General features: G+C 41.0%; 1 protein-coding gene across 1 annotated transcript; it reads left to right on the forward strand.

Moving 5' to 3' along the window:
* The first annotated feature begins 1,972 nt into the window (after window positions 1-1,972).
* Window positions 1,973-7,053, forward strand: PIGX (phosphatidylinositol glycan anchor biosynthesis class X). Its single transcript, XM_056849308.1, has 6 exons — window positions 1,973-2,057; window positions 3,671-3,728; window positions 4,140-4,281; window positions 5,496-5,709; window positions 5,949-6,049; window positions 6,853-7,053. The coding sequence occupies exons 1-6, from the start codon at window positions 1,973-1,975 to the stop codon at window positions 7,009-7,011; spliced, it is 759 nt and encodes a 252-aa protein (XP_056705286.1). The 3' UTR covers window positions 7,012-7,053.
* Window positions 7,054-18,028: the final 10,975 nt, after the last annotated feature.

Below are 18,028 nucleotides of genomic sequence, written 5' to 3' on the forward strand. Positions count from 1 at the left end.
AAGCAGGCACGCGTAAGACGGCCCCCTAGGAGGGCCTTGGACGTGCGCGGAAAAGGCGGCGCGTGTTTGACGTAAGGTCAAATCCGTCAATATGTGAGAGGCGACGATTGTTACCGCAGCACAGTAGGGCAGGGGCGTCTATTGCCGTGAGGAGACGTCTGAGGTTATCGTTTGGAGCCGCTTCTCTTGGTGGAAAGATGCTCTGACTGTCCTCGCTTTCAGATTAGTTTGCTGTGAGTATTTAGGAGAGAAGGACAATCTTGTCTCTTCCTGTGCGTGGAAAATTAGTTTTTTGGTTCCTGTAGGTTATCCAGGCTGTGTGACCGTGGTCTTGGTATTTTCTTTCCTGACGTTTCGCCAGCAACTGTGGCAGGCATCTTCAGAGGAGTAACACTGAAGGACAAAAATTAGTTTTGTTTAATGAATGCTGTCAGATCGATGATGCGAAAGTGCTTGCACCACGAGAAAGAAACGTCTATTGATTTCAGTGCACCTTGTTTCACTCCAGTTTTTTTTTTAAGGATTGCAAGCCGCCTTTGTTGGGCTCCACACCCTAAATATGTGTAGATTAATCTTGCGCAGATAATGCACAAGGATAATCTTGTGCAGATAATTCACAAGGATGGTGCATAGTTAGAATAATGTAATTACATGCACATATGGCAAATGGCTTGCTGTCACAGAGTGAATTATATCAGAAGTGTATATGTTATATGAGATGCGCACACAAAAGCTGGGAATTTTATAATTAGAGTACCATCAGCACTAGTGTGAGCACCTGTGTGTGACCTTTGATACATAGGCAGAGTGCTGCACGCTGCAACATGCAAGCATGTCTTGTTTTCCTCTAAGGAGGAAAAGAAGTGGGAACAGGCAGGACTACTCTGCAGACCTTCCTGCAATATTTATATGATCTCCATGATGAATGTGAAGTGAACAGACAGGATTCATCTTTCTTTAGTCCCCTCTACAGGATGTCATATCCCTCCAGTGCTTTCTTCCCTGAAAGATATGTTGCTTTCTGATTTTGATGGATTCAAATGGGAGGATATCTCCTATTGTCATATAAGAAGTGTTTAATGCCATCTAACTCCCCTTACCTGGTTGCAATGCACTGACTATTAAGAGTAGAGTATTTGCGTGATTAAATAATACTGAGGATGTGATGTTAGTCTTAATTTTGTCACAAATATGAGATCTTGGAGACATACAAATTAGGGTAATGGCATAAAATGGTTAATTGCAGGGCCAGTTTGAACATAATACTTTCTTTTTTGTATAATGGTCATTTTCATGTTTGAATGTACGTCTGGATCTTGGAAGGCACCAGTCCTAGATTGAGAATTGTGTTTAAAGGAGCTTCTTAACAGGGAAATTTCATTTGCTCTATCATTGAAAAGTTCCACATTTCTCAGTATTCTAGCACAATTTAGAAATGTGGAGACTCCAAGTTAGTACTAAAGCATGCTGACATAATCGTGGGCTGAAGATATGTGGGGGATCAAAACAATTCATAGGATTTGAAAGAGCCAGCGCGGTGTAGTGGTTTGGAGTGGTGGACTCTGATCTGGAGAACTGGGTTTGATTCCCCATTCCTCCACATGAACAGCAGAGGCTAATCTGGTGAACTGGATTTGTTTCCCCACTCCTACACATGAAGCCAGCTGGGTGACCTTGGGCTAATCACAGTTCTCTTAGAGCTCTCTCAGCCCCACCTACCTCACGAGGTGTCTGTTGTGGGGAGAGGAAGGGAAGGAGCTTGTAAGCCAGTTTGATTCCTCCTTAACTGGAAGAGAAAGTTGGCATATAAAAAACAACTCTTCTTCTTCTCTCCTTTTAATGGGAGTAAAACAGTAAAAGGTTGGTCTAAATTGAAAAATTGCAATTTTGACAAAAAGAGCTCTAAACCTTGTGTAAATCGCTGCTAGTCATATCATGTGATTTGGCTTTTTTCTTGCAGTTTTATTTTGAGATGTCTCAGTGGAAAAACCATGTTTCTTTGGTTTGGAATCTTCTCATTTTGGATATGTTCTTTGTTTGCATGCCAGAGCACATATGTAAGTTGAAATCTGTTTTTTTTCTATAGCTACTGAGCAAACTGCATAAAGCACTAATTTGCTAGTGTGCTGAATGTATTGTTGTATGGTGCTGAATTATAGGATAGTGTAACTTTTATTTAATGTGTTTACATTCATTCACTTTATTTATGTGATAATTTTAACTGACCATACTTGCATTGCATATTCAGTTTATTTGCATTACTATAAGTGTTTTATGCTGTAGAGCAGTCCTGATGAAGTCTGTGGTTAGATTCTATGCATAGACTAAAATAGCCTTGGAGACTAAGTACCATAGGTGTGGACACTTACATCCTGCTCTGGCATTCCACACTTTCTTCTGCTGATTTATTTATTTACTCGATTTATGTCCTGCCTTTCTTCCTAGTGGGAATAAAAAATGGCTTACATTGTTTTTCTTTTCTCCATTTTATCCTATGAAGATAGGGTGAGAATGTGTGATTGGCCCTAGGTATTCAGCAAACTTCCATGGAAGAGTGTGGATTCAAACCTATGTCTCCCAGATCCTAGTCTGACAAGTCTAACCAATGTACAACACTGGCTCTCACTGGCTGTGAGATCCTTCTCTCTGGTCAGAGAAGTAAAAAATGCAGTCAGAGCTTTGTTATATTTTCTTCTTCAGGAAGACAGAATGGAGGTTTCTGGATGCTGTTAATCTGTTTTTTCCTCTGTCTCTCTGCAAGAACACAGATAGAAATGCAATGGGTGCTGGAGGGCTCAGTATTCCCTCTGGTTGGAGGCAGAGGAGAGCAGTTAGCAGCTAGGTCTTATTTATTTTCCTCTTGGTTCAATATTTGATATGCAGATTTCAAATTAAAACCAAATAACATTGTTAAAATGTTGGTTTCAAATTAAAGCCAAGTAATTTTTTATAAACTTCACCAACAAAGATGTCTGCTGTTCATACCCATCAAAAGCCCTGGCAAACAAACAAACCACCTGAAGATCTCGAATGAAGGGGTTCCCGTCACCTCTTCACCCATTCCACAGAGAAGGGGCCATGATGGAAAAGGCCAGGCTTTGATGCCAAGCGGGCCACCCTAATTTGGGGAAAAGCCAGAAGGTGTCAGTCTGAAGGATATAATTGAGGAACGTACTGGAGACATTTGGGCTCCAGGCTGTGGAGGACTTTAAATGTCATAATGAGCACTTTAAATTGAACTTTGAAACAAACTGGCAGCCACTGTAACTGTTTCAAAATAAGCAAGATCACCTCATTATTTCTCCCCTAGTGGAGAAAAACATGACAGAACTGTTGTGGCTGCTGGAATTAAATACTTAAATGGTGGTGGGCAGGTTTGGGCAGGTGCCTCTTAGTTACTCTTGCAAGCAGCAAGTGATAAATTGCAAGGCTGGATTTAAAAGTCTGTTGTCTGCCATCACTTCAGGAGGTAATTTCATTTAAACTGATTGCAGTTTATTCTTTAATCTCTTTCATAAAGGACACTGTAGTCACATTTTTAGAAGAATATTCAAACTTTATATGCACTGAAGTAGCCTTTTCTGTTATTACAAAATATGTCAGTATTCATGATAATATTATCAGTATTCATGATAATAAAAGATATTTTGTGCTTTGCTTCATCTTACAGGTGCGCAGAATTCTTGTCCAGAGGTCATGCAATGGCTTTTGAAAGATGGCTTTCACAGGTGGGTTTAGGACAACCAGATATTAGATGGTGCTTCTGTTGTAGTGGCTATTCAAATACCTAAAACTTGGGCACTGTACAGCTATTGTGCATTCTGAACTGGATAGGGACTACTGAGCTTCAGTCCTCTACTAGTAAAGAGAGGACAACAATGCTTTATTGGGTGAATGAGCAGGGATAAAAATAGAACGTAAAATCTTATTTAATAAGTGCATGTTCAGAAATTAGTTAAGTGAGGAGGACTGCAGCCCTAGAATACAAATAGCAGAAGTATAAAATACAATTTCAAACTCTTAACAGTATTATACATGCAGAAGATAAACTGTTCTTTTGAGACTGTTTGCTTGAAATATATGGCATGAATTTATCGTGCATTGAAAGAGCTTTTCTTTTGTCTTTTTTTAATGTTAAGAGATCTCCTGACTAGGGTAAAACTTGGTACAGTTGATGAAGGCACAGGAAACTGCATGGTGGCAATTAAAATTCACCTTCCAAAAGGATTATATGTGGACCCCTATGAACTGACATCTTTAAATAAACACAATATCACTGAGGTATGTCTTTGAGTGGGAGGGAAGTTGGCATGGGATAGCCCGATCTCGTCAGATCTCAGAAGCTAAGCAGAGTCAGTACTTGGAAAGGAAGACCTCCAAAGACTCTGCAAAGGAAGGCAATGGCAGACCTCCTCTTCTTAATCACTTGCCTTGAAAACCCTTTGCAGGGGTTGCCATAAGTCTGCTGCGACTTGACGGCACTTTACACATACATGATTTTGGGTTGATGTTCAGTCAATGGCACATAATTTGGAAAAAAGACACAGAATGGCTTGCAGTGGGTATATTCACAATTATACTTCCAATGGTATGCTATCACTTAGTTCTTGTTGAAAGCAGATAGATTTGTGCCATACCACCGTAAGTAGCCTAAACTGGATTTAATCCAGTGGAAGTGTATGTATTTGATCTTTCCTTGAAGAACATTTTATTTTAAATGTTTAGGTTTTTGAGGCTGAAGTAACCTTAATATCTGAAATATTTCTTATCTTGAGCATTTGTGCTTCATGGAAGTGAAAATCTCCAATGCTTGTTTTTTGTGAAAATATCTTCAATTTTAGGGGACAATGCCCCCAGTTTTGGGGAAATCCACAATTGTTTATTAGGTTTTTATTCATTAAACCTAAATACTCTCTTGTGAGATTTGGTGAAGAAAAATTTATTTCTCTAATTTTTTAATTGAAAATTCAACATGTAAAGAATTGGACTTCTATCAGGTGAAGACAACTGAACAGCAAGGTTTTGAAATCGCAGAGGAGAGTTTTATTGAGCATGGTGGCTCTAGTGTTGTGCTTCTGGGATCATCGTTTTACAGTGCGATCCTAACCAGGTGTACTTGGAATCCTGCTCAGATCTATAGAATAGGGCTTCTTAGGATTGCATTGTTTAATATGCAAATAAAAAGTGGTTGCCTTGAAAACCCCATCAGAGGTTGCAATAACTTAGATGTGGCTTGATGGCAAAAAAAAAAAAGCCATTGAAGATATGAGCTGTGATATCAGAAAGCTGAAATAAGTGACTGCTTTGAGAATTTTGAAAGATCTGCATATCAAATATTTGACCTTTGACGCTTTTGTCAGTTTTCACCTGAATGGTTACTTGCATTGTTAAAGGCACAAATACCAGACTGGAATTAGCCTTGGGGCTTTTCAGTGAGATAGATAAAAGCTGGGGCTAATTGTGCTTCTAATTATGTTTTTGTTCTTTTTGTTCAGGCTTTGGTGACTGTTGATTATGTAGATTTGGAAGTTCCTGAATATTTAGCCACTGAAATTGCTGTTCTCGTTTACATGAAACCTGATCCTGAATGCTATTACTGTTTTAGAGCAATATTACCTTTGCACTGCCGGTATCACCAGCCAGCAGAGGTTGATGGAACAATCTCTGCCATACTGAAGAGGCCAGAAATATTGATTCATTGTCAGAAACGTAAGAAACACTGACCTTCTGCTTTTGGGAATGAGGAAGGGGTAACAACTGGAACAGGAATTAAAAAGAAACCTTATAATTATAAATCGGGGGGGTCTTATATTTTGGTAGAACGCGGAAGAGACCTAAGCAGGTGCATTCTGAATTGAGGAATGTAATGTAGTACTTAAAATCTAAAGTTAAATGATTTCCAGAGTATTCCCAGAGTTTGATTTTTGTGTTTTTCTTCTTTCTCCTAGCCTTCCTACCAGCAGAATGTTTGAAAGAAACCAAAATAGAAACACCATGTTCCCTGAAGAATAAGCATAACTGCCGTTGGGATAGCGTGAGGTTCCAAGCTGTGCGTTAATCCTGAAATATATTTGTATATTAAATCTCCCTAACAATTCTGAATTAATTTATTTCAGTCCTTTGACAATAGATTAGATCTAGACTAAATTGGCAATTTCGACTGCTTCCTACTGCACACATCCCTCATGCTATTCCGCAGGGTCACTCATCCCTCAAGAGCAGCATTTTGTGTAGGTCAGTGGGCTGTAGTGGGATGGGGGAGGCCGGAAAATTCCATTCTGTCTTTGGAAAATCTAGTTTGGATCCAACCCAGAAGAAGTAACTTGGGCTTGGATTGTGTACCTTTGTTCTGGACATTGTGGAGGCAGTCCTCCTCTGCGGTGCTTGCTTTCTCTGGTGTTAGGCATTTCTGTTTGCACAGTTCCTATGTTTTTCTGTAAGCCCAAAGTGCCTAGCATAGAGATGGCAAATGCCACAGTGGAGGACTGCCAATGCAGCACTCAGAGATATGTATGCTTGGGGCAGAAGTATAGGATCCAAGCCCAAGGATACTACTTGTGCACCAGTTAGGCTGCTTCACACTGACTTGTAGCCCAAGTTTATCTATATGGACAACCTGATTTATGGGAGATATTTCTTTTTAAGTATTAAAGGAGATTGATACAAGAAACCTTTTAAAATAGTGCTGATACAGGGAACCTTTTAAAATAGAAAGTGCTGAAACAGATGGATAGGCTGCAATAGTTAGGCTAAAAGCCACTTGAAAAAAAGATAGTGTTCAAATGTGAATTATGTGAAATAAACATGGCAATTACAAGTTTATTTGTATTTTAATTTCCATTTTTCTTTTAGGTAAACCAAGAACTGCAATTGCAGATACCAGTTGGGCTCAAACATCACCTTGCCTTAGTATGCACAGGGACTCTTGTTACCACTATATTATGCTCTGGCCTTATTCTTTTAGCTTTATTCAAGCATGGAGACTTCTTGTTTGTTCAGAGCTCATTGTGAAATGAAACAGCACTTTATTATTTGAATCATCATAGAAAGACTGACTAAACAGACTGACCAAACAAGATGTGGCAAGTGAAGAATAGACTTGTTATGATTGGCACAGCATCATTATTTGGGAGCAGGCTCAGTGCCTTTTACTTGACTACTGGTTTTACACTTGCCTGATTGTATTGGTTCTAACCTGTTTCTCTAGAATTTTATACAAGCTTTTTGAGTAGTCTGATCTGGTTTATCAGACAAGTATAAAACTGTTGTGTACTTCAATTGTGTTAAAGAGAAAGCTGTCTCCTGGGTTGAACCATCTGATAAAGCGAGCTCTGACTCTTAAAAATTTATGCTAGAATAAATTCCATTAATTTCCTAGGTGTCACTGGACTTCTGTTTTATTTTTCTGCTATGGACTAAAATGGCTACTAATTTGAACTAATAAAACCTGACTCCCTGCCCATTACAGGTGTTAATTAGCATAACTAGTGAATGGTCTCTGAATTTTCCCCAATAAGATTTTAATTTTGCATTATTAAAAGCTGAAGATTCTGTTACTATTACATTTCACTCTGTGCTTCCTACATTTATTATTGAACAACTATTTGGTTGTTTTTTTCAAACCGCCTCCTACATAAAATTAATGCAAAGTGAGAATCTACCCTTAGCACCTGAATAAGTGGACCCTAGTCCATGAAATCTCTTGCTGCTTTGTTAGCTATTTGGGGAGATAAGGCAGGTTATAAATCTATTTAAAAAATAAAAGCTTATGCTGGGGGTAAATGTTGGTCTTTAAAATGCCACAAGACTCCTGTTTATTTTTGCTTTATAAGCAGTTTTGCATCATGCAGAATGGGGAGATTTCTTTGAATATCATAAAAATTATCTGATTAATAAAATTAATTTTATTAAATAAATTAATTTTATTAATGTCTAATAGAAGTCAATTACATAGGGAAAACTGAATTCTAAGTGGAAATAATACTTTTGAAGGAAGTTTCAAATGTTCACTTTGTAAACCATATGTTGTATTAATTTGAATCCCAGAGAATGACAAAGCTGATGGAATTATTCCAAGTACTGAAAGAACACTTGGAAAATCATTAGTCTTGAAAATGCAAGGAAACATACAAAGGAAATTGCTTCATTAATGGAAAAACTGAGCAGTGCCAAAGATTACTAATTTTTTTATGCTCAACAAACTTCATGAGTCATTAGGGGGCATTAAGTGGCTGCTAGCATGTAAAAATAAAGTTAATAAAGAAAGATTTGCCTATCTCCCATATTTATGGAGGGAGGGTATAAATATTTATCTAAAGAATAAATAGAGTTGGAAGGGACCACCAGGGTCATCTAGTCCAACTCCCTTCACAATGCAGGAAATTCTGAACTACCTCCCCCCCCACACCCCCAGTGACCCATACTTCATGCCCAGAAGATGGCCAAGGTGCCCTCCCTTTCCTGATCTGCCTAAGGTTATAGAATCAGCATTGCTGACAGATGGCCATCTAGCCTCTTCTTTAAAACCTCCAGGGAAGGAGAGCTTACCACCTCCTGAGGAAGCCTGTTCCACTGAGGAACTACTCTAACTGTCAGAAAAGTCTTCCTAATGTCTAGACGGAAACTCTTGATTTAATTTCAACCCGTTGGTTCTGGTCCAACCTTCTGGAGCAACAGAAAACAACTCGGCACCATCCTCTATGTGACACCTTCAAGTACTTGAAGATGGTTATCATATCCCCTCTCCGCCTTCTCCTCTTCAGGCTAAACATACCCAGCTCCTTCAACCTTTCCTCATAGGACTTGGTCTCCAGATCCCTCACCATCTTTGTTGCCCTCCTCTGGACCTGTTCCAGCTTGTCTAAATTGTGGTGCCCAAGACTGAACACTTACAGGGCCTGTAAGACCGAGCTTTTCTGCCAGGCCTATAGTTGAAGGCAGCCACAGATATTATATCTGCTGACCTCCCTATCCCTCCCCCCTTCTTACAGTTATGTTGGATTGACCTGAAGGGGTGGCCTGCCTGCCTGTCTTGGCCAATTTGATTTAAATTTAGGCGCCATCCTGGGATTTTGTTTGATTTTAATTGGGATTTTATTGTTTTTAGTATTGACTTGATGAATGTTGATGTTTTTTATGCTATTGATGTATATTTTAAATGTTGTTACCAGCCTTGAGCCTGGTTTTGGCTGGGGAGTGCGGGCCACAAATCTAATAAATAACCTGAATTCATACAGAGAGGTTATATCTCAGTTGCACAGCTCTTGTCTCTTTTGGTATTCTGTCTGGGCTTTCATCAAAATTTCATTAAAAACATGTTTTGTGACTTTCTGCACTCCTGGTGGATGATACACTGGCCTTTTGTGCTCCTTGAACAAAGTGCTGAATGACGATAGCTGAGGCAATGCTTTAGTGACTACCTCAGTGTGAAGACTGCTCTGCATCTGCTTGGGGGAAGGGAGCCCTTAAAACAATTGCAGAGGGATTATTTTTGTTGCTCATTATCCTTACATGAACAGCTGTTGCATGTGATGACAGGTCAGCTGTGAACTTCTGTGTGCCTTATCCTTGGCTTCTTTTAATGTAAACTTCAGAAAGCTTTGTATTTTTGCATCTGTACCTACTTATGCATTGAAAGGCAGTCCTTGTCATCATGTCCTCAACCAGTTTCAAGTTAAATATATTACTTGTGGTAAGACTTTATTTAAGGCATTAGATACATATGAGTTTTGAACTGCAAGCCCAAAATAATTAAGTGAATAGATGGGTGACAAAATGAAAGTGGTGCAATTTCATGTGACAAATGAGAAAAATGATCAAATAGTCCAAATGTGAGGGGAAGCAGAGGCTAGTAATAGATTTTTAACAGTGTGGTATAAAAAATCTTTTCTGAATAGTTCGCAAACATGAAGCTTACATATCACTAATAACATATATTATAATTTGTTGGCATTATTTCTACTAGTAGAGATCATTTCAGAATACTAATTATTTTTATAGGGTATCTTCAGATGATTTCTTACACAGAGGTAGTTTCCAGATAGAATTTCATATTTATTGTACTGTCAAAAGTACAGTGCTACTGTTTTCCTCATTGTGAGCACATAAGTATCTCTGTTGGATCCATTTACGGAAAAGTAGCATACAAAGTTGGATTCAGACCAATTTTTCCCACAGTGGAATGGAATTTCCTTGCTTTCATTGCAGCCCACTGATAAAATACTGTTCCTGGGGGATACGGAACCTTGAGGAATAATGTGAAACCTTGGGGACCTTGAGGAATAACGTGAGGGCTGTCTGTAGCAGGAAGGAAGAAACTGCCAACATAGTCTGGATCCAGCCCATATTTTCCTATGTGAAAATCACTTCTGTGCTGGCAAAATATATCGTGTGATCTGTGCCCTCATTGCGTAACAGAATAATGGAGCAATTCATTCAGCTTCTTTAACGTGTACTGCTGAGTTGCAACTTGCTACAGTACTGATTCCAAACAAATGTTTAGATGTAACAGTGAACTATAGTTTGCCACAAACTATAGCTATCTTACTGCAGGGAGGGAAAGAGGATTGTCCCAGTCTGAGGATGTCCCAGGCTCATGTAATAGCAAATCATAGTTACTTGTTAAACCAGAGCCATGCCTCTATGTTCTCTGACGTGGAAGTATACAGTATCTATAAATAACATTTTTATCTTGCCTTTTCCCTGAGGACCTAATGACAGCGTCCACGTTTTTCTACCTCCATTTTATCTTCACAACAAACTAGTGAGGTAGTCTAGGTTGAGAAACAGTGATTAGATACAGCTGCTCTGTTTCAGTTCTTTAAATTGTGTATTGTGAATGCTACTGAAAATTAAAGAAGTTCAAGTGGTAATTGTGGAATATTGGTTTTGTGGAATATTGTTACAGAGTTTACTGGCAGATCTAGGAGGGTTAGTTTTTTTTAAAGGAAAAGCAGCTGTTGTAAGGAACTTGAGGTGATATGAGAGGTCAGAGCTTCAGGGCATGTAAATAGTTTGGGAGTTAAGTGCAAGGATTCCAGCTGTCAAGGACAATATATAGAGCTGCTCCCATTCTTTTTTGCTCCTGTTCCAAGTTCAAGTCTTGTGCAACATCCTCCTTCCCAACAAATCACTATCGCATTAACAAAAGGACCATAGACAGTTGCTAGGGGGTGATGGATTCTGCTAGTACCTGCAAGTCAGAGGCAACAATCTTTTTATTGACAATTTGTGGTTCATTGGATGCCCACTTTTACTTCTCAGCTGGGTTTATGTTAGGGCTGAGGTGAATAAAATGCATTTTTGGAGTGTGAGATTAAGCTATCTGAGACTCAGACTTTGTTATTTTATATTGCACACAAACTATTCTTTCAGAGAGTGCCAGAAATCTCTCAGGAACTTGGGCTCTTTAACATGCATACAGTTGAATGAGCTGTGACCTTAGAAACACTGGTATGAATGAGTGTGTTTTCTTTAACTTGTATAAAACGAGTGACTGAGAAAACAGATTAAACAGAGATGGTGCTATGGATAGGATAAAAGGAAGCATGTGCCCCTCTGGAAAAATCACCCTATCCCTAGGCTGGTTTAGTGTAACTAGAAGCAGTAACTGGTGCCTGGAGCTGGGAATGGCTGCTACAGAAAGAGCAAACAAACTGTTTTGCTTTTTAGCTGGGCATGCAAACTAGAGTTTGTCTCATGGGAATTTTTTGGGCTCCTCCCTCAAATATTTTTCCTATGTAACTATCTATTTGGGCTGTTTACATGCTTTATGGTCATCATTGGAGAAGGGTGTGTGTACTGCTTTCTCTAGATTAGCAATGACTCATGGATAGTGATTCACAGTCAACTGTATTTGGCTTGCAAAGGCCAGTGAATACAGTCTCGTACGCAGTGAAACACACCTAATATGGAACGAGTCATTTGCTCCAGGCCTTTACTTTCTCCACCTTGACTAGCTCAGTAGAGTTCCACAAGAGCTACTAAGTGTATTAGTCAACACGAGACTGCGCTTTCAACACACAAAAACCATATCGCTTCCAGCGAACCGTAATGTTTGCTGAAGTCTTTTCTTGAAGGGTTTTCCTCCTTTTCCTCCGGTTAGTAAATGTGTCAACGCGGTTGCTAAATTAACCGTTGAGTAGTCCTAATAATGACTAAGTTGTAAGAGGTAATGGCTAACGACAGTGCTAATTAGGAAACGAGATAATATACCAGTTCTCAATAAAGCGGTGGGGGCTGACAGAATACCAAAGCACTTACAGCCAGATTTTTTTTAAAGACCGTTCTTCTGGGGAAAAACCTCCCATTGTGATACCTAATAGGAGCAGCACTGCGACGCCGCGCACCCCAATGTGTGAAGTGCCGTCAAGTCGCTTCCAACTCATGGCGACCCTATGAATGAAAGTCTTCCAAAATGTCCTATCTTTGACAGCCTTGCTCAGATCTTGCAAATTGAAGGCTGTGGCTTCCTTTATTGAGTCCATCCATCTCTTGTTGGGTCTTCCTCTTTTCCTGCTGCCCTCAACTTTTCCTAGCATGACTGTCTTTTCCAGTGACTCTTGTCTTCTCATAATGTGACTAAAGTATGACAGCCTCAGTTTAGTCATTTTAGCTTCTAGGGTCAGTTCAGGCTTGATTTGATCTATAACCCACTGATTTGTCTTTTTGGGCCGTCCACGGAATCCGCAACACTCTCCTCCAACACCACATTTCAAAGGAATCTATTTTCTTCCGATCAGCTTTCTTCGCTGTCCAGCGCACCCCAATGCATGCCGGGAACTGTAGTCTTAGCGCCTCCCTCTCTCCCCCCCCCCCGCCCTTTGGCGCCGCTATCTGCACCAGGAGCCGCCTGCCCAGCTCCACCTCTTCCTTTCCCGGGCTGTGGCCACGCGCGGCGGTTCCGCTTCATCCTCAGGCCGCCCGGCGGTGGGTCCTCCTCCCCGCCATTGTAGGAGGCCGCGCCCTGCCCTAAAGTGGTGGCCGGGCCGGGGGGCGAGACGTTGGGCCGGTGCCTGGCGAGCGCGCGGCTTCGAGAGGTGGGTGTGGGAGCCGAGGGGCGTTGAGGGGAAGGGGGGGGGAGTGAGTTGGTCGGGCTCTGCCGAGGCGTCGGGGAGGTCTCGGTTGGCGGCTGCAGGGCCGCTGGAGGGGGAAGGAGGAAGGAGGCTGCTCTTGCTGGTGGCGCCGCGGGCAGGTGGCTCTGAGGAGACGGGGCTTGGACGTGGAGCGCCGCAGCTGGGAGGGAGGGAGGGAGGGAGGGAGGCAAGCGGGGCCGCCTGTCCGCCAGGGGCTTGCTCGGGTCACCCGCAGGGCCGCGCAGGTGGGTGGGTGAGGCGGCGCCTCCAGCCCCTCGGGGCCCTCTCGCCAACGGGCGTGCTGGACGGATGTTTGCTCTGACTCGTTCGGGTAACGGAACTTTCTCCTGTTCGCAAGCGGAACAAGAAATCCTCGCAGTCTTCGAGGGGCACCTCCGTCAGAGCCAGGTTTGGGGGAAGCTTTTTTTTTAAGGAACTGAGATACTCTTAGTAGAAAAGAGCAAGAGTCCGGTAGCACCTTAAAGGCTAACAAAAATATTTTCTGGCAGGGTATGAGCTGGAGAAGTGAGCTGTAGTAGAAAAGAGCAAGAGTCCTGTAGCATCTTAAAGACTAACAAAAATATTTTCTGGCAGGGTATGAGCTTTCGTGAGCCACAGCGTGAGCTGTGGCTCACGAAAGCTCATACCCTGCCAGAAAATATTTTTGTTAGTTTTTAAGGTGCTACTGGACTTTTGCCCTTTTCTACTACTGCAGACAGACTAACAGAGCTGTGGCTCACGAAAGCTCATACCCTGCCAGAAAATATTTTTGTTAGTTTTTAAGGTGCTACTGGACTTTTGCCCTTTTCTACTACTGCAGACAGACTAACAGAGCTGTGGCTCACGAAAGCTCATACCCTGCCAGAAAATATTTTTGTTAGTTTTTAAGGTGCTACTGGACTTTTGCCCTTTTCTACTACTGCAGACAGACTAACAGAGCTGTGGCTCACGAAAGCTCATACCCTGCCAGAAAATATTTTTGTTAGTTTTTAAGGTGCTACTGGACTTTTGCCCTTTTCTACTACTGCAGACAGACTAACAGAGCTGTGGCTCACGAAAGCTCATACCCTGCCAGAAAATATTTCTGTTAGTCTTTAAGGTGCTACTGGACTCTTGCCCTTTTCTGCTACTGCAGACAGACTAACACGGCTACCCACTGTGAGATACTCTTGCCACTGATAACTCTGCGTCCTGGTGTGAATGTTTGTTTGTTTTTCTCATTGATGCCTCATGGTTTTTCCAAAGATCTCAGGGAGGTAGGCTAAGCTGTGTGTGAAGTGGTCCGGGGTCATCTGAGGAGCTTCATGGTCAGGGAGGGTCCCAGTGCAGATCTCCCCAGACCAAAAGCAATTGTTGCTATTACTAGGTATTATATGGTCAGGGTATGGTAGGGAGGGAAATGCTGGTGCGGGTGATAGTCTGACTGTGCCCCATTCCTTAACCTTTTGTTAACTGTATCATGTTGTCAAATGGGGATTTTTCTCTAACCCCAATCGCTTGGGTACCATGAAGATGTTCTGACACCACATTCTGAGCCCATCAGTTTGGTTGCCAGATCTACTCCTGTTCTGTGATAATAGGAAACGTATTGTCTGCATCCTCAGTGGGGAGAAAAATGAATTTTTTACCCCTCCCACTCTTCCATTTTGCTGGGTGCAGTTGAAAATGTTGCCTCCTTCCTCAGGCTCTTGAAAGGGTGAGCAGGTAGCATAACTTTTAGTTCCTCCAGGCAGCCACCTGTATTTGCTATTTTGTGCTGGCCTACTGGAGCTGTTAGTAATTTTCTCCCCCCTCCAGTCTTATAATTTAACACTAATAACATGTTTAACTTTACTGTGCTTGGAGGAGTTCTCATGTTAGAAGCTTTGAAATGAAGTAGGGGATTGAAGACTCCTTGCAAGTATATGTACTTTGATATAGTATACAGTTCTATTTCTTGGGGAGTATTGTATATAGATAGAATGTATTTCTTGACAGTTTATTAATCAGAAGTACTGGACATCTTTGGTTCTTGTAGGTTATCCGGGCTGTGTGACCGTGGTCTTGGTATTTTCTTTCCTGACGTTTCGCCAGCAGCTGTGGCAGGCATCTTCAGAGGAGTAACACTGAAAGACAGTGTCTCTCAGTGTCAAGTGTGTAGGAGGAGTAATATATAGTCAGAAAGGGGTTGGGTTTGAGCTGAGTCATTGTCCTGCAAAAAGTATCAAAGGTAATGTGCTAATCATTGTCCTGTAAGTATCAAGATAATGTGCTAATGAGGGTGTGGTATGTTAATATGGAACCATTGTATCCTGAAGTGATCTGTTAACATGTGGAATCCAAAACTAATCTGCATGGCTACTGTGGACTGTAGTCTTTGTTAGTCTGGAGGTTTTCAGGACAGGAAGCCAAGCCTTATTCATTCTTAAACTCTCTTCTTTTCTGTTAAAGTTGTGCTGATGTTTATGAATTTCAATGGCTTCTCTGTGCAATCTGACAAAATGGTTGGTAGAATTGTCCAGTCTTTCAGTGTCTTGGAATAAGACCCTGTGTCCTGTTTGGGTCAGTCCGTGTTCAGCCACTGCTGATTTCTCAGGTTGGCCAAGTCTGCAGTATCTTTCATGTTCTTTTATCCTTGTTTGTATGCTGCGCTGTGTGGTCCCGATGCAAACTTGTCCACAACTGCAAGGTATACGATATACTCCTGCAGAGGTGAGGGGGTCTCTTTTGTCATCCAAGGTTCCAGTAAAAGACACAATCTCATTGATTAACCAGATTTTTCCGGAAGATATAACAGCCTTATTTCACCATTGTTTGACAACAAGTTATTTTCTATGGGATAAAGAATTTTATGAACAGATTGATGGAGTAGCTATGGGAAGTCCTCTTAGTCCAGTAATAGCAAACCTTTACATGGAATATTTTGAAAAGACAGCATTAGAATCGGCACCTTACAAACCTACAGTCTGGTTCAGGTTCGTAGATGATACATTTACTATTTGGAGCCATGGTGAAGAAAAATTAATGGACTTTATAAACCATCTCAATAATATCCATCCAAACATTCAGTTTACCATGGAAAAGGAAATTGAGGGCAAACTCCCATTTCTTGATACCCTTGTCATCCGTAAAACTTTCAATTAGGTCACAAGGTCTACCGGAAACCAACTCACACAGATCGCTACTTACACAAAAACTCCAACCACCACCCCCGACAGAAAAGAGGAATAATCAAAACATTAGTGGACTGTGCAAGACGGATCTGTGAACCAGTTTCTCAAGGAAGAAATTAATCATCTAAATCACGCACTGCTACCAAACGGCTATTCCAGAAATGAAATCAGAAGGGCCATTAAACCAAACAAAAATCAGAAAACTCAGAAAAAACAGTCTCCCATAGGAAAGGTATTATTGCCATTTATTAAAGGAGTCACTGATAGGATGGAGAAACTTTTGAAAAAACATAACCTACAAACTGTTTAAACCCACCAAGAAAATACAACAGATGCTACGATCAGCACAAGACAAAAGAGACCCCCTCACCTCTGCAGGATTATATCGTATACCTTAAAGTTGTGGACAAGTTTACATCGGGACCACACAACGCAGCATACAAACAAGGATAAAAGAACATGAAAGATACTGCAGACTTGGCCAACCTGAGAAATCAGCAGTGGCTGAACATGGACTGACCCAAACAGGACATAGGGTCTTATTCCAAGACACTGAAAGACAGGACAATTCTACCAACTATTTTGTCAGATTGCACAGAGAAGCCATTGAAATTCATAAACATCAGCACAACTTTAACAGAAAAGAAGAGAGTTTAAGAATGAATAAGGCTTGGCTTCCTGTCCTGAAAACCTCCAGACTAACAAAGACTACAGTCCACAGTAGCCATGCAGATTAGTTTTGGATTCCACATGTTAACAGATCACTTCAGGATACAATGGTTCCATATTAACATACCACACCCTCATTAGCACATTATCTTGATACTTACAGGACAATGATTAGCACATTACCTTTGATACTTTTTGCAGGACAATGACTCAGCTCAAACCCAACCCCTTTCTGACTATATATTACTCTTCCTACTCCTCTGAAGATGCCTGCCACAGCTGCAGGCGAAACGTCAGGAAAGAAAATACCAATACCACGGTCACACAGCCCGGATAACCTACAAGAACCAATGAACTCTGACTGTGAAAGCCTTCAACAATATTCTGGACATCTTGTTTGCATCTAAACCTTCAAGCTGTTTTTTCCTTGTTGAGTTTGTCTGCATGAGCTTTCAGGGAGTGTAAGTTCACAAGAACGGATGCAGTTTAAAATGTATTAAAATCCTTAATTTTCCTAATGGAACCTGTGGTTTAAGGAAAAGAACATGGCATTGAATCTTGGATATTTGTGGGTTGATTATTCAGCTTTGGAGTTAAGTTTTCATTATTGTGTTTAGATGGAAATACTCCTACCTACAAGGTGGTCTGCTGTATTGGTATTGCACAGGTAGGGCCATGATCCAGCCTACACTTCATACAGTTCTGCAGGTGATGGCCAGGAGCGGTTCAGGAAGCTCCCTCTGCACCACTTGGCATGTAGGAAGAATAGCGTAGACAGAAACTGGATTGACTTCTTAGAATGCAGACTCTAAAACAGAATGCTGGTGGTAGGAGCTAGCTGTGAAATGGCACTGCTCTTCTTAGTATTTAAACATGTCTCTATTGGCCTGAAATATATTTTGCAATGAAACAGCTTAGAATTTAATTTAATTTAATTTCAAAGCAGCTTGTTCTTGAAAGGAGATCTAAAAGAAGGGAAAGAACTGGAAAATCTGGTTCTATGGTCTATTCAAGCTGTATAATGTATGTCAACTGTTAAACAGGATTAGATGTTTTGTGATAAGAAATAAATAGCTTTGTCTCTGTGTGAATATTTTTGCAGAGGTGTAAAACTGAAAGCCACAGCTGTTGCAT

This window comes from Euleptes europaea, chromosome 5, assembly GCF_029931775.1.
Source record: "Euleptes europaea isolate rEulEur1 chromosome 5, rEulEur1.hap1, whole genome shotgun sequence".
In the NCBI taxonomy this organism is placed as follows: domain Eukaryota; kingdom Metazoa; phylum Chordata; class Lepidosauria; order Squamata; family Sphaerodactylidae; genus Euleptes; species Euleptes europaea.